This window comes from Primulina eburnea, chromosome 3, assembly GCF_022965805.1.
Source record: "Primulina eburnea isolate SZY01 chromosome 3, ASM2296580v1, whole genome shotgun sequence".
NCBI classification, from domain to species: domain Eukaryota; kingdom Viridiplantae; phylum Streptophyta; class Magnoliopsida; order Lamiales; family Gesneriaceae; genus Primulina; species Primulina eburnea.
The window spans coordinates 20165188-20187866 of NC_133103.1; the positions used below are offsets into that span (position 1 = coordinate 20165188).

Sequence of the window (22679 nt, forward strand, 5' to 3'; positions counted from 1 at the left end):
ACGAATCTGATGATCCAACAAGATGGCTTAACTAATCATGCACAACAGGCTTTCCAGACCTATATATGCACAGACTCAGGGCAAGAGGTTCGTGCCTTTTCGCGAAGGATTCACTAATCCACAATTAATCGAAATAAATTTGACCAAAAGTGAATAAATGGAGTATCACAATTTTGATGCAAACTAATTCATATCTAAATCTCTATATTGCAATTAGGGCTCCTTTAAAAAGAATCTAGGAATGAACAATCTCTCAAGTGATCAAAAGTCTAGCGCAAGCTAATACAGAGATTCATATAATCACAAGTGCAGTGTTTCAAAGAATAATCATATAGAATTTAAATAGTGTTGTGACGTGAAAATAACAACCACCTCTCACTTTAAAAAAATAAATAAAAATAGGATAAAGAGGAAAGAGATAGAGAAGAAGACGATGAAATGATATAATTGATAGATGAATTTTGTATGGTTTATTTAGTTTTTTTAAACTATATTAAACTTTTTACTCTTAATCTCTTATTTTAATGAATCAATTTTTTTCGTAAAATTTAATGGATAATATATGAATATGGATATAATTATTATTTGAAAAAAAACAATTGACGGATTAGCCCGTCGAACCCATGGTCCAAGATGGCATCGATGATTTTTAAAAATTAAACATGAAAAACAAAAAGCATGTAGTACAAAAAATATTCAAAACAAGTTTTTATCATAAAAAAAAAAAACATTTCTTTACAATGCAAGAAAAAAAAATCCAAAAGTGAAATAGCGGAAGCTATTACAACTTAAATAAATTAAAGTATCAGAATGAAAATTGGACGAATTGGAATCCATCTTCTTTACCAGCTCCAAAATATAGTTTTTTCCTTCCTCATCTATCTGATCATCGTTTTTGTCTGGGATGAGACTTAAGGATAAGTTATTAGAAAACGCTCAGCAAGTAAGGCCGATCGAATATAACCAATAAAAAATATATATACATTTATATATAGAAGTTCAAAAGTGACATTTCACATAGCTTGTCGCAACAAAGATCAAGAAACAGAATGTGCTGATTTCAATATAGCTCCAGAACGTAGCATAAACAAAAAAATAATCATTTTATAACACTGAAATTAATTTTATTTTCATGGTTTATTGATTAATCCCTAATTATTAATCTTTTAAGTGGTTATATGATATTGATTAGTCCCTAATTATTAATATTTAAGTGGTGATGTCATATAATCATTATAATCTCATCATGCAGGAGCTATATCATATTAAAATTTATCATAATTTCGGAATTCCTTTTCCATTTCAAATTTTAATCACAACAGTTTTTAAAATTCAGATATTGAACAAAACTTAACGAAACGAAATGGAATGAAATTATCTAATAATAAACAAAGAAAAGTATGTTTGATCGCTTTAATACACATATATATTATTTTAAAACAAAAAACCCACATACATATTCTTGATCAAAACGTGAAGAAAACTGGTTGGTAGCTTCGAATGTGCAAGGGATCGAAAGCATTATGCTCGTCGGATGGTTTTCCCGTGTGGATATGACCAAAACCCCATTAATCTAGCCCATGTAGGACAAGTCCATATGGAAAAAAAAATGTTTCTTGTCCTATTTTGATACACAACAATAAGCTAAAATAATAAACAAAAGAAAGAGAGTAAAATGAATTTTTGGATTTTCATACGTCTTCAAATCAGTCAAGTACTCGTAAAAGAGTCCGCGACACCGTCAGATCATACTGGATTTTTCATCATGTTTATAAAAAGGTTACATATATATGTGGAACGGCATGACATCGATTTTTAAATATTTTTACAAAAAAAATCCTAGACAACGAATGAAAGCTAGTATTTTCTCACATATCACTACAAGAAAAACGTCCAATGACAACGTACCTACGATAACGGTTTTTTTGAAAAACCGTTGTCGTAGGTGTGTTCTGACAACGGTTTTATAAAAACCGTTGTCTTTTAGGGGGTAAAAGACAACGGTTTTCTGTCAACGACAACATTTTTCTAAAAACCGTTGTCTATTAGTGTGTTTTTTTGGACAATCGACAACGGTTTTTAAAAACCGTTGTGGATTGGCATGGCTTTTGGACAAACAACAACGGTTTGGGAAAACGTTGCCATATTTAGCGACATCATTTCTAAAACAGTCGCTATATTGAACGACGGTTTTATGAAAACCGTCTCTCATTTCAAATTAGCGACGGTTTTAGACAAACGGTCGCTACATATTGCGACGGTTTTAGATAAACCGTCGCTACTGGTAGCGACAGTTTAAAGTAACTCCGTCGCATGTTTAAAATTAGCGAATGTTTTACAACACCCGTCGCTAAACTTAGCCACGATTTTGTACTAACCAGTCTGGGATATCACATGCTCGTAGTTTACTTCTCTATCATGATTTTTTTTTGGTTTTCTACATTGTTTTTATCCGGTAATCTAATTTTCCAAATATTTATTTTATTGTTGAATGATTTTTCAATTTTTGGCAATCATCAACTATAACTCATAAGAATAAATGTTGTTTTTAGTCATGATTGATTTTTACTTATGACTAAAAGTATGTATAGCATATATTTCTTCAACAACATAACCAATAAATTGTTCTGTAATTTCTTTAAATATCATGATATTTGTAATATCATTTTTATATATTTAGTATCAATATTATCAACATATAACTATAAGTTTAATAAATTTTTAACAATTATTTCTCAATCAATGTGAGAAAAAATTGAAAATCTTTTCAAATGACTATATCTTAAAACTGTGTCATCGTTTAATTTGACGCAATTTAGGAAAGTCATTTCGTTTGTCATTTTTAGAAGATTTGGAATAATGATTGCATGCATCATATCATGGGGATGATATAGTTTCAATCTCATAACAAAACAAATTTTTTTCTATCGAGTTTACGTTTTTATAATATTTTATATATTGTAGAACCAAGCGCTTGCCGCTTTACCTAAAAGTATAGCTAGTAGTAATGGTGCTACTCAAATCTTTTAAATCGCACAGCAGCTCAAGCACTACGGTTCGATCGCTCTACCAAGCAGGAACAATTATTCCACCCAACAATCTCCCTCCCAATAATTGCACTCCTTGCAATCAATGGGAATCAAACCCGTGACATTTGCTCCGATACCAATTGCAAGCGCTTTACCAAAAGCTATAGCTGGTGGCAATGGTGCAAGTCAAATCTTTTAAACCGTACAACAACTCAAACACCACGGTTCGATCGCTCTACCAAGCAGGGATAATTATTGCACCCAACATATATTGTGGAACGACATACAAAATTAATTATTGTATTTTAAAAATCTTGAGAAGGACACGAATAACGTAATTAAGATATGTATATGAGATATCATTCAAATATATATATATATATATATATATATATATATCAAAGTATTTGTTTTATTCAATATCTCATCTAATAATACAACTGTTTAGATTTCATGAGCATTTTATAATAGACAAAATTAATTTGATGAAATATTGTATAATTCAATTTGAATTTCACTATTCTGCTAAGTGAATTTATTTGACGAGTAGTTTTCTATGTTACCATCATATATCTCATGAATTAGTGTTTTAGCCACTTTAACTAAAGTAATAGACAAAAACAACCTCTTAGCCCCCTCGAAATCTATCGAGATAAGATTGGAAGAAATAAAGTGCAACCGGCTCAATGTCCCAATTTACTAAAAATGCACAAAATTGATCTATTGTGTCCACAAAGCTTTAGAATTGTTCTCATATCATTAAAAATAGAATGAGAATTATACACATTTTTTTCATGTATTTCTTTTTCTGAATGAAGAATTTTTTCTTTTTGTTTATTCTTTGAAAAATATTGATATTTTATATGTCATCAATATGTTGCAAACCATGAAGTAGCAACATAATCACTATATAACCTTTAAAGGTTTACAAATACAATTTTCCAATTTCTTCTTCATTGTGCTGCGTTGAAATTTAAATATGAATCATTCTTAATCTTAATTTCTTTCTTTAAATACGCCTTCAAATATATATGTATATGTTTCATGTCACTTAGTTAGACCTAATTTTAAATATCTAAAAAATATGTTTGAATTACATAGTAATACGCAACAATATTTTTTTTAACATGTTTTTTCATCCATTATGTTTGTCATAACTTTTTTGTTCAAAATTTGATTCAATTCTTAACTACATCTATGAAGAAGAACTAGGAATGTAAATGAGCCGAGCCGAGCCGAACAGTATCAGGCTCGGGCTCGGCTCGTTAAACTATTTGCTCGGCTCGGGCTCGTTACGAGCCTTTGGTTTGAAGCTCGGGCTCGGCTCGTTCGGAAGTTATGAAGCTCGGGCTCGGCTCGAGCTCGGCTCGTTAATGGCTCGTTTATCTTGTTTAAAGAGTCTGGCTCAAGTTCGGCTCGTTAAACAAGCTCGTTGAGCGAGCTCGTTTCTGCTCAGAAGACCTCGCGCATATGCGCGCTCTGTCGCGCGCATATGCGCGAGGAGGCCAGTAGCTACGATGCGAGAACAGAGGCACTCGTGCATATGCGCTGAAGTGTGCGCGCATATGTGCGAAAAAACCGTCGCTATTAGCGACAGATTGTTTGAAAAACCGTCGCTGATTAAATCAGCGATGGTCTGTTAGCGACAAACCGTCGCTAAATGTTCAGTATAGTTTAGTTTCCTTTGTTAATCTGTGCGGTTCATCTTATTACTTCAGCATGAACTTATTTTTCTTATTTTTTTACTTCGTCAACATTGATATGCCGAAGTAAAATATAATAAAAAAATATATTGAAGCCTGTGTTTTTAAACATCCGAAGTAAAATATATTATTTTACTTCGCTTGTATTATTACTGAAGTTATTGGTAATGTATTACTTCGTAATTTATTATTGCCGAAGTAAACCTGCCGAAGTAAAATCCGATTTTTCTACTAGTGTTATAACATTGTAATTTCTGTAAGATACACATTAGAATTTTGAATAAATGAATATTATATATATATAAATATAATGAATTACGTGGGCCTATATAATTTTGGACCATATCATATTATAATATGATACTATATAATGTATCACGTACGTGGCCTTGTATTTTTGGACCTCACAATGCTAAGGTTTCTTCTATGCGACGACATTAGATATCTAGTCGGTTGCCTTTGATGTCTGATATTCAGTTTATTATATTAAAATATTTTAATTTTTTTATATATTTACTTTAAAGTAAATTAATTTCAAACCATAATATTTTTAAATAATAAGATTATATACGTATAATCATATGTAGAATTAATTAGGAGTGAGAGTGCATACGCTAGATTCATTGCCGTAGCAGCAATAACAGATTGAAACTTTTGAAATTTTGTCTCTAAATACGCTAGAATTAATTTCTACGGAGTGAGAGTGCATACGCTATAATTAATTTATATCATTGCATTAACAGATATTTATATCATTGCAATAACAATTCAACAAATATGAGTTTCTTAAGTAGATTAAATTCATTGCCGTAGCAGCAATATTCAAACACACCTGAGAGGCTGAAACTTTTGAACTTTTGTCTCTAATTGTTTTGCCCACTGTATTTGGAGATGAAACCAAACTAGAATCAGAGCTAGGGTTCGCGACCTATACGATCTCCAAACTCTCGATTCACGCCTCAATCAAAGTCGACCCAGATGGTACAACGATTTTCAGCCCTCGGCTCCGGCGGAAGAACGGAGAATCGTCAGAAATCGTACGCGGTTTAGAGGTGGACGGGAAAGGGGTCTCGCTACCTATACACGCTCAAATCTACCGATTTCTGCTTCGATAATGGTCAACCGGACCTGGGCTACGACCGGAGACCCTCGGCGACGGCGGGCGGAGGTCGGGAGGCGCGGATTCGGGGGGAATAGGTGAGGTTACGGGAATAGCCGATTAGGGTTTGGGATTTGGAATAGATCAGGATGAGGTTACGGGAATATGCCATTATTGCCATAACATTCACATTTTTAATATAATTTTTAATTTATTATTATTTATCATACATAATTATTTTAATATTATAACTCATTAATTATCTCAAATTCGAGCTCACGATCTACCTAAACGAGCCGAGCTCGAGCCCGAGCTCGTGAACCACTTAAACGAGCCGAGCTCGAGCTCGAGCTCACGAGCCAGCTAAACGAGCCGAGCTCAATTTTGAGCTCACGAACCTATTATCGAACATGTTCACGAGCTAACGAGCCAAACATCATTAATCTCAAGCTCGGCCCAACAAAATTGTCGAGCCCAAAATAAGGCTCGGGCTTGGCTCGATAAGCTTAACGAACGAGCCCGAACGAGTTTTTTAACGAGCCGAGATTCGAAAAGCTCGCGAACAGTTCGGTTCATTTACATCCCTATGAAGAACCAATAAATTAATTAAAGAATGACTTAAAAAACCCCATGAACATGACAAAATATAAAACAAATGAAAGGGTAAAAAAGAAAACTCACAAATGAAAGTTAAGTACACTATTAATTAACATATTAAACTAACATACTTAAAAACCAAATAAACATGACAAAATATAAAATAAATAAAATGGTAAAAAGTAAGCTCACAATTGAAACTTATATATTTATAATTATATATATATATATATATATATATATAAAAGATTTATTTTTAGATAAAAGATCAGTTAGAAATGAATTTTATACTTTGTATAAAATTAAATTGCACTCTTTGTATGTAAAACCGATGCTGGAATATAATTTTGACTTGTTTGATGTAGAATACATGGACGAAAAGAGTTTTGATTCGGAGACGATATAAACATCTTAGTTAATTAACTGACTGATAAAAAAGATTGAATAGGTATATCAGAAAATTGACAGTACGTAAAAACGGAAAAGAATCAATTGTATTCAAGAATCGCATGAAGTACAAATAAAATTAAAAAATTGAACTCCCTCCAATTATTCTGTCTTTTAGAGCAAAATTTGCCATTTAGGATTACAGAAAAGCATCCCCACCATGTACAATCAACACCACGTTTCTTACTGTATAAACTGATGTTTACGATGACTTTGATGAATGTGACTTCTTTCTGGCCAAGAACATGAAGACTCGAGGGAAGAATGATTTCTTCTTTTTCTTGGTGGCTCTTATTTCTGGAGATGGATTCGTCTCCGTGTTACTCGTAAATGAACTTTGACTTGTCCTCCAGTGTGTAGAAGAATCGGGTGAGCTTATAGCATTCTTGGATTCTTTTTTCTCCTCAAAGCTTGCTCTCGAACTTTTATCCAAACTCCCTGCTGCTGAAATGGATTCTCCAGCTTTCCGCCTTTGCTCGTGCTCAGACCTCCAAGTTCTTAGCTCTTGTTCGACTCCCAATTTTCCTTCAGTTGCATTCTCGGCCCTCTGCAGAGAAGCTTTTAGAGCATTCTTTCTTTCGGACAATTCAATATTTACTTCTTCTAGCCTTTTCAAACTCCTTGCCTCCGATTCTTTTGCTACCTCAACTTGAGAAAGAGCAGCTGCTATCCGTAGGTTTGCCTGCTCCTCTGCTTCATGGGCTTTCTTGCTAAGCTCATAGTATTCTTCCAAGGAAAGTGTTACTCCCGTTGGTGAATCCTCACCATCGTTCTTCCCATTAGCAGATTCGCTCTCCTCCAATGCATTTATAGCTGCCAGTGCCAATTTCTCGGAGGCCTTCGCAGCTTCAATTTCCTTTTGAGTAGCACGTAATCTACTTTCCAAGGTACTTGCTACCGCCTTTGCTTGTTCCGATTCTTCCTTGGCCTTTCGAAGCTCTTCCCGAGCTGTTTCTGCAAGTTCCTTTGCTCGTTCCGCCTCTTGAGCCACCTCTTGTACTTGCTTTGGAAGGTCCAACAGCTTCTCTCTTTCCTCTTTCTCTTTCTTTTGAGCAAGAGCTATTTCTGACTTTGTCCTTTTCAGCTCAGCTTCCAGAGATGCAACTGCAATTGACGCCATTTCTTCCCTTTGTTTAAGGGCGGCTGCTTCCAATTTTTCTTTTTCCAGTTCCAAATTCAATGATGAAGCAGCCACCTTCAAGATCTTGACTTCATCAGTCGCTTTCTGGATGTTGACCTTCACTTCTTCAAGCTCATTCTTTGCTCTATCAATGGCCACCTCAATATCAGCACGGGTTTTTTTCAGTTCCTCGAGCCCATTTTCTGAAGTTCCTCCTTCACCAGTTTCAATCTTTACTAGTGATTCCATATAAGTAGCCAATTCGTTTTTCAAATCTTGCAGCAATGTTGTCGCAGAATCCAACTTTAATTTGAGATCCTTCACGGATAATATTTTCTGATTCAGTTTCTCAAGCTCCCCCTCAGCCTGTTCCAATTCCTTCTCCCAGATAAGAGTATCCTGTTCTTTTGCCATAACTGCTCCGGCTCTATGTTCCTCTGCTTCCAGATGTGCCCCTTGAGCAGATTCCAATGATTCCTTGGCTGTAATAAGTTCGATCGTCAGGTCCTCAACTGATTTTTCGATTTCTTTAGACAGAGAGACAGCTTCTTCTGCTTTTTTGACAGCGGCATCTTTCTCGGCAACCAACAACGTGTAGTCTTTTCTTAGTTGTTCCAATTGATCTTTAACAGTCTTAAGCTCTGAAACAGCAGCCGCATGCCTTGCTTTGGCGACCTCGACCTGCGCCTTGGCAGCAAAGCTGGCTCCATCAGCAATCCCTTGTTCCAATTCTTCGACTCTGAGCTTTGCAAGTTCGGCATCCTGTTTTGCCTGTTGTTCATCGGTTTGAGCTCGTTCAAGATTAAGCTTTAATTCTTCTATTAGCCTTTTAGTGTCGTCTAGCTCTTTCAGAACTTGAGTTTTTGCCTCTTCAGCGGCTTCAGATTGTTTCTTGCACAATGGTATCTCATCCCGGACTTTCTCCAATTCTTGATTGATGACTTTACGTCTCTGAATGGACAACAGGATTATTTAGAGCTAAACAAATCTCATGTCACAAGAAACGTAAAAATACACATAAGATGAAAGGTACCAGACAATAAAAACAAGATTATACCTCCACTGTCTGCACACGGTGAGCTTTCCAGTCGACAATCCCTCCGAACTTTGAAACAGCAGCTTTCACGGATTCAAAAGGGGCTGCTGTGTCGATTTGACCTCTTTCAAACTCCGAACTACGGAGAGGTTTAGACTGTGGCGCAGATTTTGAACTCCCACTAGAAATTGAGGGTACTTTCAGATGGGACCGCCCAATGCTACCATTTCTCCCTCGAGGGGATGAAACGGGAGCAATATAACCATCCTCAGGAGATGGCCTAGCAACTATTTTCGGTCTGATCTTGGTGTCATTATTGTTGGGGTTTTCAGGTGCTTCTGTAGACTCATTGGATTCTACATTCCCCCCGTGGATCGTTGGAGCAACACCAACTGATCGACCCTCATCATTTGGAGATGAAAATACAGGAGGAGGCGAAGAATATGGAGGTGCATTAGCTTGAAAGTCTTTAGCACCCTCCATTCTAACCAAATGCTGAGAGGAGAGTCAAACAAGAACTCGTCAACTGAAAAGAGAACCAAACTCACGCAAAAACAAGAATTCAACCAGACCAAAAATTAATATCAATTCAATACTTACAAAAACTACGAATTGAATTTATTATAAAGGTTAATCACACCATGAAATGGAGAAAGAATGACAATATCAAATCCCTTTGAAAACACGAAAAGATGAAACAAGTCAAATTATGTATGTCATCCCAATGAAAACTCCCTCCTAAACCGAAACTGAATATCCCGACAAAGTTATTCAATTATTTTCTATATCATATGAAAATAACAATCAATAAAAAGAAAACAACAATAGTCTAATTCAACGGTTCGTTTATATCCTCTCAATGAAATCTTGGTCTCAAACTGCATGCAAGAATCTTCCATGGCAAGCAGATAATTACTGATAACATCTGAAATCCATTTAACAAGCAGCAACCAACCAAAGATGCTCCCAAAGAAGTTGCAAATCCAATCCCAAATCCAATGCATCTCAAGAATTTAATCCATATTATATTAATAATAATAAACAAAAAGGTACAACTAAAATAATTCCGGACCGAATTAAACCGAAAAATTCCCAACCAAGAAAATGCACCATAAAAAGAGAGAAAACGTACCAAGAGTCACCAGAAACACCAAGAAAAGCCTAAAGTCCAATGGGGAGCTGCGAAGGCCCTCCCAATATTTGCCCACAAAAAGTAAGAGAAAAAATATACAACTTTTGTCTTCCAATAACTTTTTTTCAACACCCCACAAAATCTGGGAAATTCTTGCTCAGCCCAAAAATAGTAAATCACAGGTAAAAATGTTTAAATCATAAAAAAGGAATATACGGAGAAGAAATTAATATACACTGCTCTGTTCCACAGATGCAGATACAAGATTGCATTGTCTGTAGACGCCCGTTGTGTGACAATGAGGTGAGCGTAAAAACACGTGTATGGAGCCTACTTTTGCGGATTGTTGCCTGTTTTCTTGGCCTTCTGTAGTTCTATTTGTTTGCAAAAAATATATATATATATCGTTTCATTATTTATTTATTTTATGAAGATTTATTTGTGGTGTCACACGAGAAGAAATCTTGAATGAATAACACACACAAGAAAATCATAAAAAAATGTACAACGATTCAAAAGCTTTTTTTCCCCTTTCATCGCTTTATTTAGGCAGTATCAGGCATGGTCACCTCAATTCTTGATGTGTTTTACCCAAGTTTGCAGTGCAGCTATTACCTTTTCTATTATTTTTTCTCTAGAAATGAAACATGCAATTACATTTGTATAGGTATTATTTTACACTTTAATTTTTGTTAATGTATAACAAATAATTAAATCTAAACTAAAATAAAACTATCATCGATTCCTTCACAATTAATTGACATAACTAACAACACATTTTTTCCAATTTTTAAGATATTAATCAAAATTAATATGTTCAAGTACCAACGTTAAAGAAATAAAAAATGGGAAATCAAAATTAATCTGTACAGGTACAAACATTACAGAAATAAAAAAAATGGGAAACAACTTCTACCAATGTTAAGCATTGAAAAATGAAAAGTAATCTATAAAAAAATGAACTAAATGGGCTTTGCATGTAAGTGTAAAATGACAAGTTAGATGTGGAAATCATATATTTAGCAATTTGAAAACTTCGAAAGTTTAATCTTGTTAGAATTAAATATACATATTATAATTTGCAAAATGCTTATCGATTCTATTTAAAAAATTGATTTAGCTAACAAGATCGAATGATATGAGTACTATCGTATTTTTTTTACAGCCATATTTGTATTTATTATAGTAATTTTATTTTCGTTCATATTTGTAGCTACATGATTATTATTTCATGTGGTAATTGTGCTTAAAGAAATAAGAATGACGGAAGTGGAAGAAGCTTGTAAAGGTGGAATAGAAAGGAAAAAGATAGAGTTGGGATAAAAGTGGAAGAAGCTTAGATAGCTGCCTAAAATCGGACATCAAGCATATGCTCATATAAAATCTAATCAAACGACAACTCTATAAGAAGGTTGTTAGAGATTTGAAGACAGAGTATCCAGAGACGGAGCTATCCCAAAGGCTGGGGTGGGCTTCAGCCCTGGATCAAAAAAATTTATTAGTAATTATAATATATATGTAATTGTAGCCTACATTAAAATTTTATCCGGTCCATATATTTACTAACTTAGCCCATTAAAATTATTTTCAACCCATTTAATCATAAGGCAAATTACTCTATCAACAATTGTACTTTTGTAAGCAAGGGCCTTAAGTTGAAAAAAGCTGTGAGGGTGGGAATTTGAAAGAAATTTCTGGTAAGAGATTTGAAAAAGCTTGTGCGGGAGAGAGCATTGATTGAGTTCCACGAGGTGAAATTATTGTTTTTTGCTACTTAATTAGTTTATTCCATTTATTATGTAGAAAGATTTAAACTATGGCTTAGTTGATTTTGTAGTTATTTTTCAGCTTATGTAGTGATGAGTCATAGAACATTAGATTTTTGGTATGTATATAGCTTGATATTAACTTCCGTATGATGTATATTTTTAGTGGATTTTATGTTTTCCGCCCCAACGCGAGTTTCGAGCAAAAAATTTCACTCGGGGCACTATGACGAGGAAAATCTTCCGCCCTAGCATGCTTGCCTCGCGGCTTCGGTGCATTTTTCTTAAAGATTTTATTTGTCTTGTTTTAACGCTTCATGTTTTTACGGCAACAACTGAACGATCATTCTCAATTATGAAATTTCTTAACACCTCACTCTGGAATAAGATGAAAGAAAAGTTTATTGGCACATTATATGATTATCTACGTGAAAAAAAGTTTAGTGGAAGGATAGATACTGATTCAATAATCGATGAATTTTATTCGATGAGAAACCGCAGAGAAATAGCTTATATCTAGTTAATGTCACTATTGTTTATCTAGTCATTCAGTCCTAGGTCAAAAAATTTTCTGTCTACGTCCCTGAGAGTATCGATATTGAATGCATGATATCGACTATATAGTCTTTACACTTAGTAACACTATTGATGTTGATGGATTTATGACCTGAACTTCATTTTTTCAAGATTCTGAAATATTAACTATAATTTTTGTAACGCCCTGATTCGAGGACTGTCCTCACTGTATCAAGACGACTCTTTCCAGCGTGCTTATGTCCTCACTCACACGCACCCCAGGAAAATTCACAGGAGGGTCACCCATCCCAAAATTGCCCCAAGTCAAGCACGTTTAACTTTGGAGTTCTTATGTGATGAGCTACCGAAAAGAATACGCACCTTCTTGATATGAGTAGTATATATCAAATCTTATAAGCCCTCTTCAACTGCACAGTCCAATACCTTAACAGATTCCGAACCCCTCTCCTTCCGGTGTAAGATCGGTTCATCTATGTTCCTTCCGTCTAGAAGCCTGCCAGGAGCCGTCACCGGTGATCACCCCCCGCCCTCTTCGGTCCTGGGCCTCACAATTTGATTCATTAAACAATAGATAAGAACACTAAAGCCAAATATTAATAAAAGAAATTTGAAAATTTACTAATAAGGAAAAGATAGCAACGACTATAAGGGCATCCACAATGGTGGATATTTGGGTAGCCATGTCATCAAAATATTTTGGCTATCCAAATATCCACCATTGTGGATGCTGTATATTTTTGCTATTCAAATACCCGGTTACAAATTTGTAACCGGATATTACATTTTTTTTAATTTAATCAAGCCAGCGTGAGAGACACGCGTGTGCATTGCACGCGCATGCGAGAGAAACCTGCAGCGTGAATCACGCTGCAGGTTTCTCCTTCACTTTTTTTTTTTGTTTTTTTAATAGTTTTTAATTATATTTAATTATGATATAAATAATTAAGTATATATAGGATATGAATTGTGCACAACTTTCACTATTTTCCAAACCTTTGAATATTTTGAACGTTGGGTTTTGAACGTTACCCAACGTTCAAATTTTATTCTATAAATACATAAATTTGTAAGAAATTAAAATCCATAGTTTTAACATCTTATAAAAATATTTCTCACAAAAAAAAATTACATACAAAATTTTTTTGGAATGGATAATAATTCCAATAATTTTTTTAGGGATTTTTTGAACTCTCCAAATATCGATGAAAGTTTAAGTAGAGAAAATTCTCGAGTTCGTCCGAGTGTCCAACATCCTCCATTTCCATTTCTTACTCAACATCCACAGAATTTGCAACATTTTCCATATCCACCACTTATTTTTTGAACGCCCCTCTCGCTCCGTGGAATACATGTCCCCCAGAATATTGGCAGAGTAGCCAGTATTTGGTGCAAGCTCCATCTCATGGAATTAATCCTCTTCAATCACCGGGGCTTCAATCAACTGAATCGAGAAGGGCTAGTGTTGATGCAAGTGACAGTGATAAAGGGCTAGAAGCACCTTATGAATTCCGAAATTCACAATTTCCTCCTTTCTCGTCCCAAATAGGACTTGAAAATATTACTATCAATCAGGCAAGCGAGACAGGTCAAGATTCAGATGGAGATCATGGCAAGCGGACAGCGTGGAAAGTAGCAGATGATAAGCTCCTTGCAGCAGCATACACAATGATGAGCGAAGACCAAACCATGGGTAATGCCCAAAAGAGTGAGTCTTTTTGGAAACGGGTTGTAGAATATTACAATACCAATCGAGACAAGAAATCTAAAAAAAGGACTGCAGAGAAAGCCAAAGCACACTGGGCTGCGGTGAAAAGGATCGTGAATAGATATAATGGAATTTACAATAAATGGTACACAGATCGGCCAAGTGGATGGAGTGACGAGGATTTGATGATGCGGGCTCATGAAGAATACAAGAATATCTTCAAATCTACTTTTCAATATGAACACGTGTGGAGGATAGTTAAAGATAGTCTATGTATGCGCCTCAATCCTCAGGACACCGGTTTGCAAAGAAGGCAAGGACATCTGAATCTTCAGGTGCACATACTGACTCGTCTAATGCTACACCAAGTGTTGATACAGAGTAAAATGAAGCCCGATCTCGCCCTATGGGACATAAGGCCGCAAAAAAGAAAGGCAAAGAAAGAGTGACCCATGTTGATCAAATTACCGAGGCTATGCAACAGTCAGTAACACAGATGGAGGAATATAATAACAACAAGAAAGTGGATCAACTCATTCAAGCTCATAAACTACTCGTAATGGACACTCGAGGTATGACAGATGAACAACTTCACAACCATCTAGCGATTTGTGACCAGCTCAAAAAAAGATTGAATATGTAATGTGGTTTGAAATTTCTATTTGATGTCATGTATTTTATTATGTGTGTGGTTGTAATTTATTTTTTTAAATCATGTATTTTAGTGTGTTTTTATTATGTGTGTGGTTTGCAATTTGTGTTTTTAAATCATGTATTTTAGTGTGTTCTTATTATGTTTGTGGTTTGCAATTTATGTTTTTAAAAATATTGAACATGTAATGTGATTTGAAATTTCTATTTTTAAATAATGTATTAATTTGTGAATGATCTATAGTATATATTATACATATACATACATACGTACACACATATATATGTGTGGATAAAAGTATGAACTAGCCGTTACAAAACAGCCGTTACCAACTAGCCGTTACGAAATAGCCGTTACGAAAATGTAAATAAGTAGGAAATGAATCATTTATTATTCTTGACAATACATCCCGTCTGCATTCTCTCTTATACTCAACTATTCATTTGTTCCAAAATGTCTCAAAATCCTACTCAAAATAACAGAGAAAACATTCCAGAAGATACAACATCGGATCCTGGTGAAGAATTATTCATGATGATGGTGCATAATCAACATAGAGCGGCTGAATTCATTCAAACTTCTTATGGAAATGCACAAAGAAGACGATCAATTAACAGAGAACGTGTAGGTGGGCACATTCAACTTGTTAATGTTTATTTCTCTACTGAGCCGGTTTATACCGATGACATGTTCCGACGACGATTACGAATGAGAAAGGAGCTGTTTTTGCACATAGTCATTGATTTGCAAAATCATCCAGGTGGATATTTTAAATGGAGAGAAGATGCTGCGAGAAGAAAAGGCTTATCCCCACTTCAGAAATGCACGGCGGCTATCCGCCAACTAGCTTATGGAGGGCTAGCCGACCAATTGGACGAGTATCTAAGGATGGGTGAAACAACTGCACTTGAATGCTTGTCCAACTTTTGTCAATATGTTATGCAAATATATGGGTGTGTGTACTTAAGAAAACCCAACGCAACCGACATCGCTCGTTTGCTTGAAATGCATGAGCTAAGACATGGTTTTCCTGGCATGTTAGGAAGCCTTGATTGCATGCATTGGGCTTGGAAAAATTGTCTGGTCGCATGGAGAGCCCAGTACACTCGAGGCGATCATGGTTACCCAACAGTTGTGCTCGAGGCAGTTGCATCAGCCGACTTGTGGATATGGCACGCCTTTTTTGGAGTGGCTGGGTCTCGTAATGAACATCAATGTCCTTAACGAGTCGCCTATTTTTAATGACTTCTTGAAAGGAAATGCACCGGATGTTAATTTTCTTGTGAATGGTACACAATATACTAAAGGATACTACTTAACAGATGGTCTATACCCGGAATGGGCCAGTTTCGTGAAGAGTTTTTCATGCCCACAGGATCCCTAAAGAATGAAATTCAAAGAAAAACAAGAGGCTGCAAGAAAAGATGTTGAATGGGCATTTGGGGTTCTTCAAGCTCGTTGGGCAATTATAGGAGGCCCAGGGAGACATTGGTTTATGGATAAATGCAAAGAAATCATCTATACATGCATTATCTTACACAACATGATTGTTGAGGACGAAGGTCATGCAATATCAATGTGGGATTTTGAAGAACGAGATAATTTCATAGCCAATCAGGGTTCAACCATAGAATTTGGCGAATACCTTCGAAGAAATACAGAGTTACGTGATAGTCATATGCATCATCAGCTTCGTCATGATTTGGTTGAACACATTTGGGAGACATGTCGTCGTGATGAGTGAACGAATGGTGTATTTGACTATATGTGTGGTTTGTAATTTATGTTTTCATGTCTTATTTTTAATTATCTTCGTAAATTACTAATTTTCAATTATTATTATTATAGATGTTTTATGGTTTGTAATTTTTTATTATTAATGTTGTAAATATTGTTTTGTGTTAAATTAGTTTTATATATTCGTTATAAACTTTTTAATTTTTTAATTTTTATTTTTTTACAAATTTGTCATTTAAAAATAAGTATTATAAACTTTTTAGTTTTATATTTGAATAAAAATATAATACCAAATAATAGATGAAATTAATTAAAGTGATGGAATGATTTTATTTAAATGAAAATAAAATATTAATTAAAGTAACAGTGGGACCCATAAATATTTGGTTGGTGTGATATTTGATTGTGAAATATGAGATATTTGAGTAATGAAATATTTGATTGATGATGTGGAGTACGAGACCCACAAATATTTGATGGAAATACCCTTGTTATTGTGGATGGCCTAAGGTTTTCATACTTAAGAACCCACTTGATTGATTCATTAACTTGGTAACTTCATTTTTTCAAGGTCTGAAAATATTAACTTTAATTCAATTCATATAACAACCGATAAGAATACCATAACAAGAGACTAATTAAAGAAATTAAAGGATATGAACATAATTTGCTTGAACCTCATGGTAAGAAGAAAGTAAAGTTGAGTATGATATAACTGGAAGAAACTTACAGAGAGGTGGCAGATATACTATAAGAAAAAAAAAAATAAAATACATAGAACTAAGAAGTGAAAAGCAACTTTTATATATATAGATTTGATATAGTATAATCTAAAGCTCTTAATAGGTTTATACACATTTTTTACAACTAAACATTTTGTATACTACGAGATAACTATTTTATTATTCATTTAATATACATTTTGGTTTTGATGCATATATCTAGTTCTACATATATATATAGTTCTACTTCAATACAAGTTACATATTGTAGCAAAAGAGAAAGATTTGATGCATATCTAGTTCTACATATATCTAGTTCTACTTCAATACTAGTTGCATATTGTAGCAAAAGAGAACGATTTGATATGCATCAAAACCAAAATGTACATTAAATGAATAATAAAATAGTTATCTCGTAGTATACAAAATGTTTAGTTGTAAAACATGTGTATAAACCTATTAAGATCTTTAGATTATACTATATCAAATCTATATATATAAAAGTTGCTTTTCACTTCTTAGTTCTATGTATTTGCTTTTTTTTTCTTATAGTATATCTGCCAATACCAGTTGCATATTGTAGCAAAAGAGAAAGATTTGATATCATCTTAAGTATTGTTCGTAAGATGACGACCTATACTGGGTTGAAGTAAAATTTTCTTATTAGTTCTTTAAATTTTTTTGAAATAAACAGTTGTACTGACATTGCTCGCAGTTTATAAAATACAATAAGGATGGTTTTCCATTGGATTTGATTAACAAACAGAACTTTTGGTTAGTAAGAGAGAGTACTGAAATATTATAACACGGGAGGACGTTAACCTTCAAGCAACTAATAATATAAGTATATATAAGATATAAAAACGGAGGAGACTAAGTGAATTTTCAGATATTATGTAAGATAGGTTGAGTCATAGATAATTTATGACAAATGTTATGACAGGTTTGTCCACTTCAACACAAGTATGCTAGTTACGAGTAACTATTGACAGATCATGATATATGGTTGATTTCTTCTATATGTAAAGTCTTAGAAAAGTTAGTTATCACTTTTTCATGCTATGTGTCGATGGAATTAACATTGTTATAAACAATAGAGCCGTCTTAAATCATATTCAACTTGTGAGGCAATTTTCAACCAAGAAGGTGTTGAAGACATGAATGCTGATGTCATATAATACTCACTTGGTATGCAGATAAGAATATTGATGTGTCATAGTTATGTATACAAAATATGCAATAGAAGTTGATTTTTTACCTAAAAAGTGAATTTAGCAAACAATTTATTTGATGGTTTCTTCCACCTGTTATGGTTGAAAATTTTAGTGTTGAATAATGATAGATGTGCAGTTATAATCTATAAAAGATGAAGTAAATGTGCTTACACGTGCATGCGACCTACCGAAGTAACTAAAGGCGGAGAACCGGGCTTGCTCACAAAGCTAGCTTACTAAGGAATTTGTCGTTGATTGCACGAGTTAGCCAGCAAACCCCCTGGCTCATCTCTCTCTCTCTATAAAAAAAGCCCTTCTAGTTAGACTTTCGGATTGGAAATAGGGATTTTAAGCAAAAGAGTCCATACTTTTCTCTACTTGTGGACACCTCGAATCCTTCATAGTACTGATGAAAATGGAAGACGCTTGTGGAGGTGGAAATAGCAAGGAAAAATGTTGAGTTAGGATAAAAGTGAAAGAAACTTAGATGCTTTAAATTTTACATGAAACATATGCTCATGTTAAAACCTAATCAGATGACAACTATATAAGTAGGCTATTACAAATTTGAAAACAAAATATCAATATTGAATGCATGACCATGACTATAAGGTTTTCATATTTAACCTTATTGATGTTGATGGATTTAGGAACTTCATAATGTCAATTTTTCAAGATTTCAAAATATTAACTGTAATTCAATCTATTGAACACTAAAGCCAAATATTAATAATAATAATATGATGGTAGGTATAAAATAAGTTTATTATAAAAATTAGAAAATAAAATAATAAAACTCAAATTTGTGGGTCCACAGCCCGTTTATTTCTTCTGGTCACCTTACCCCTTTCCATCTCATCTCATCTCATCTGTGACCCTATTCAACTTCTGTTTTTTTAATACAATTTTTTGAGATTATGCCTTTAGAACATACTCAAAACTGGGAGTCAACTACTGTTTTTCAAGATACTTTAAAATATATAACAAAGAAGATTACAGTAGTAAAGTAGAATGATGGAAAGATAGAAAGGTATTGAACAAGATGTATGTCGATTATTTTTTGTTTTTTTACCTAGGGATAAGTGGGTTTTGTTGGGGAAAACTCATAAACTGCAGAATCCATCATGCTAAATCATTAAGAATTTGATTGGAAAACTTAAGCGGAAGCGTACCTGAATCCATATTTATGAATTCTTTAGAATGTGCCTTGATCTTCCAGATCTACGTGCTCTTTCCTTGAGAGAATCTTTAGTTTTCTCTTTTAAACTATTTTCTTGATGGGCGAGAGAAAGAACACAATAATGCGAGATCTGGGGACCATGACCCATATATATAGATAATGTTTATCATTATCTTCTGATATTTCTGTTTTAGCTCATCATAATAACAGAAATTACACTTATGCCTCTATACATTAATGGCCCACAACCTATCAAATAAATAAAAGCCCAATAACCCGAAACTTTAGTTGATCACTTTATTTTGGGCTTAACTTAATAAGGTACCCACAATACATAATTATTCACATATAAGCCCATATAAATAAAATTGATCCAACAATCTCCCACTTGGGCTATATGTGCGACCTTATAATTATGTTTGTGAATAACCTTATGAGCTCAAAATTGTTGTCATTCCAAAATATATCTAAACCAATCCGGTCCATCAATCACATCAACATTGGATCAAAGCATTCTTCGCTACACTCAAGGTAGTTGGACCCATCAATGGTCATATATGCCAACACAACTGAATGATATGGATCATGAAGTGTATGTGTAGCATGGAAAATTCATGCAATGTGACCGTGACATGCCTATTTCCAACTAGTCCTCCCTTAACCTTATTGAGATCAAACTTTAAACCATAATCTGAGCGAATTAACTTGAAATTTATTTCTGGAGAAAATAAATTTACATAACTGTAACTGAAAATTTCTACAACGAAAAAGCATTTAAAATAACAAACTCCAACTAAAATTTAATTTCCTCAATTGACATAACACACATACTAGCAGTGTGCTCGTGAAACTGTCTGGGTGGTAGTCCCTTAATAAGCGGATCCACAACCATGGAGTTTGTACCGATATGCTCAATAGACATCTTTCAACTCTGAATTCTTTCTTTAACAACCAGAAACTTGATGTCAATGTGTTTTGACTTCGTCGAGCTCCTGTTGTTATTGGTACATAACTGCTGATTTATTGTCACAATGTTATCTTAGTGGCCTTTCAATGCCATCGACAATGTGCAGTTCCGTGACACAATTTTGCAACAATATTCCATGATTGGATGCCTCATAACATGCTACAAACTCAGCTGTCATGGTGGAAGAGGCTATAAGTGACTGTTTAGCACTCTCCAAGGAAATGAAACCTCCAGCAAGGAGATAGATGTCGCCCAACGTAGATTTCATACTGTCTTGGAATCCAGCAAAATCAGAGTAAGTATACCCAATTATCTCAAGCTGATCCAACCTTCGATATATGAGCATGTAATATTTTGTTCTCTGTAGGTTCTGTAAAACCTTTTTGACTGCTTTCCAATGTTCCAATCCTGGATTACTTAAATATCGTCCCAACATTCCTGTCACGTACGCAATATCTGGATGTGTACAAACCTTAACATACATCAGACTCCCCAATGCAGATGCATAGGGAATCTTCTGCATTTCATTTTCCTCAAAATCATTCTTTGTGCATTGTTTGAGACTAAATTTGTCTCCCTTAGTCATAGGGGTATCCGTTGGTTTGAGACTAAATATCGCTTGAGAACTTTTTCGATATAGCCTTTATGACATAATCCAAGAATACCTCGAGAACAATCCCGACATATCTGAATACCCAGTACAAAAGATGCATCACCAAGATCTTTCAATTCAAAATTATTAGCTAGAAATCTCTCGGTGTCATGCAACAACTATATATCGTTACTAGCGTGCAGAATGTCGTCAACATATAAAACAAGAAAAATATGCTTACTCCCACTGAACTTATGGTACACACAATCATCGACCAAATTCATTTCAAAACCAAACGAGATGATCACTTGATGAAATTTGAAATACCATTGTCGAGATGCCTGCTTGAGCCCATAGGTGGATTTCTTTAATTTGCAAATCATATTATTTATGTCTTTGGGCACAAAATTTTTTGGCTGCACAATATAAATCGTTTCATCAATGTCACCATTTAGAAACATAGCCTATACATCCATCTGATGAAGCTCAAGATCGAAATGCGCCACAAAAGCCATTATAATCGTTAAAAAGTCTTTCGAAAAAACCGGAGAGAAAGTCTCTTTATAATCAATGTCTTCTTTCTGTGTAAAGCCTTTAGCGACAAGACGAGCCTTATATCTTTCCACATTGCCTTTCGAATCCCTCTTGGTTTTAAATATCCATTTACAACCAATGAGCTTCTTACCTATAGGCAATGGGACAAGATCTCATACGTCATTTTCCTTCATGGAATTTATCTTTTCTTTCATGGCATCATTCCACTTTCGAGAGTTAGAACTTTTCATGGCTTGACGGAAGTTAATAGGATGATCATCCTCCATAAATCAAATGTCTGCCTCATGTTCTTGAAGAAATAAAATGTAATAATCTGGCACTGCATTTCTCCGCTCTCTAGTGGATATCCTTAATGGCATAGGTTCTGGAGGTGCTTCAGTTCGTTCATCTGGAATGGGAGGATCTCTAACATTGTCTTCCTGTATTGTGTCTTGGTCAAAGTGAGGAATCTGATCCTGATCAATGTCCAAGACACATGTGGGAATATTTACATATTCCTCTTCAAAGACAATATCCCTGACTTTTTCTCCCCCCTTGCCCTCCCCGCCCCCCCAAACTCAACATCCTCAAAGAACCGAGCATTTCTTGACTCAAAAATCGACTACTCATGGGATCATAAAACTTGTACCCCCTGGATCTTTAAGAGTATCCAATAAAATAACAACTAACCATTCTTGAGTCCAGTTTCTTTTCATTAGGCGTGTAAGGCCTTGCCTCAGCTGGACATCCCCAAACATGCAGATGCTTAAGACTGGGCATTTTACTCGTCCAAAGTTCATAAGAGATTTTAGTCGCTGCTTTAGTTGGAACCCTATTAAGGATATATGTTGCGGTTTTTAGTGCTTCTCCCCAAAGTGATTCTGGTAAGGTAGAATGACTAATCATACTT

The 22679-nt window shown here is 34.6% G+C and overlaps 4 protein-coding genes across 5 annotated transcripts; 2 read left to right on the plus strand and 2 right to left on the minus strand.

Annotated features, from left to right (window-relative positions):
• Positions 1 to 7076: 7076 nt before the first annotated feature.
• Positions 7077 to 10526, minus strand: LOC140827240 (protein WEAK CHLOROPLAST MOVEMENT UNDER BLUE LIGHT 1-like). 2 transcript variants are annotated; one of them, XM_073189874.1, is made up of 3 exons: positions 10164 to 10526; positions 9053 to 9526; positions 7077 to 8946 (listed from the first exon to the last, which is right to left on the minus strand). In XM_073189874.1, the coding sequence occupies exons 2-3, from the start codon at positions 9512 to 9514 to the stop codon at positions 7078 to 7080; spliced, it is 2331 nt and encodes a 776-aa protein (XP_073045975.1). In that variant the 5' UTR covers positions 9515 to 9526; positions 10164 to 10526; the 3' UTR covers position 7077. The 2 variants fall into 2 exon arrangements, with proteins under 2 accessions (XP_073045975.1, XP_073045976.1); XM_073189875.1 differs by having other exon boundaries at positions 10399 to 10517.
• A 4750-nt stretch (positions 10527 to 15276) lies between these two features.
• Positions 15277 to 16047, plus strand: LOC140827029 (uncharacterized). Its single transcript, XM_073189609.1, has one exon. It carries the CDS (start codon positions 15277 to 15279, stop codon positions 16045 to 16047), a length of 771 nt encoding a protein of 256 aa, XP_073045710.1.
• A 163-nt stretch (positions 16048 to 16210) lies between these two features.
• Positions 16211 to 16567, plus strand: LOC140827030 (uncharacterized). Its single transcript, XM_073189610.1, has one exon. It carries the CDS (start codon positions 16211 to 16213, stop codon positions 16565 to 16567), a length of 357 nt encoding a protein of 118 aa, XP_073045711.1.
• Positions 16568 to 20710: 4143 nt separating this feature from the next.
• On the minus strand, positions 20711 to 21229 carry LOC140827031 (secreted RxLR effector protein 161-like). Its single transcript, XM_073189612.1, has one exon. The coding sequence runs from the start codon at positions 21227 to 21229 to the stop codon at positions 20711 to 20713; it is 519 nt and encodes a 172-aa protein (XP_073045713.1).
• Positions 21230 to 22679: the final 1450 nt, after the last annotated feature.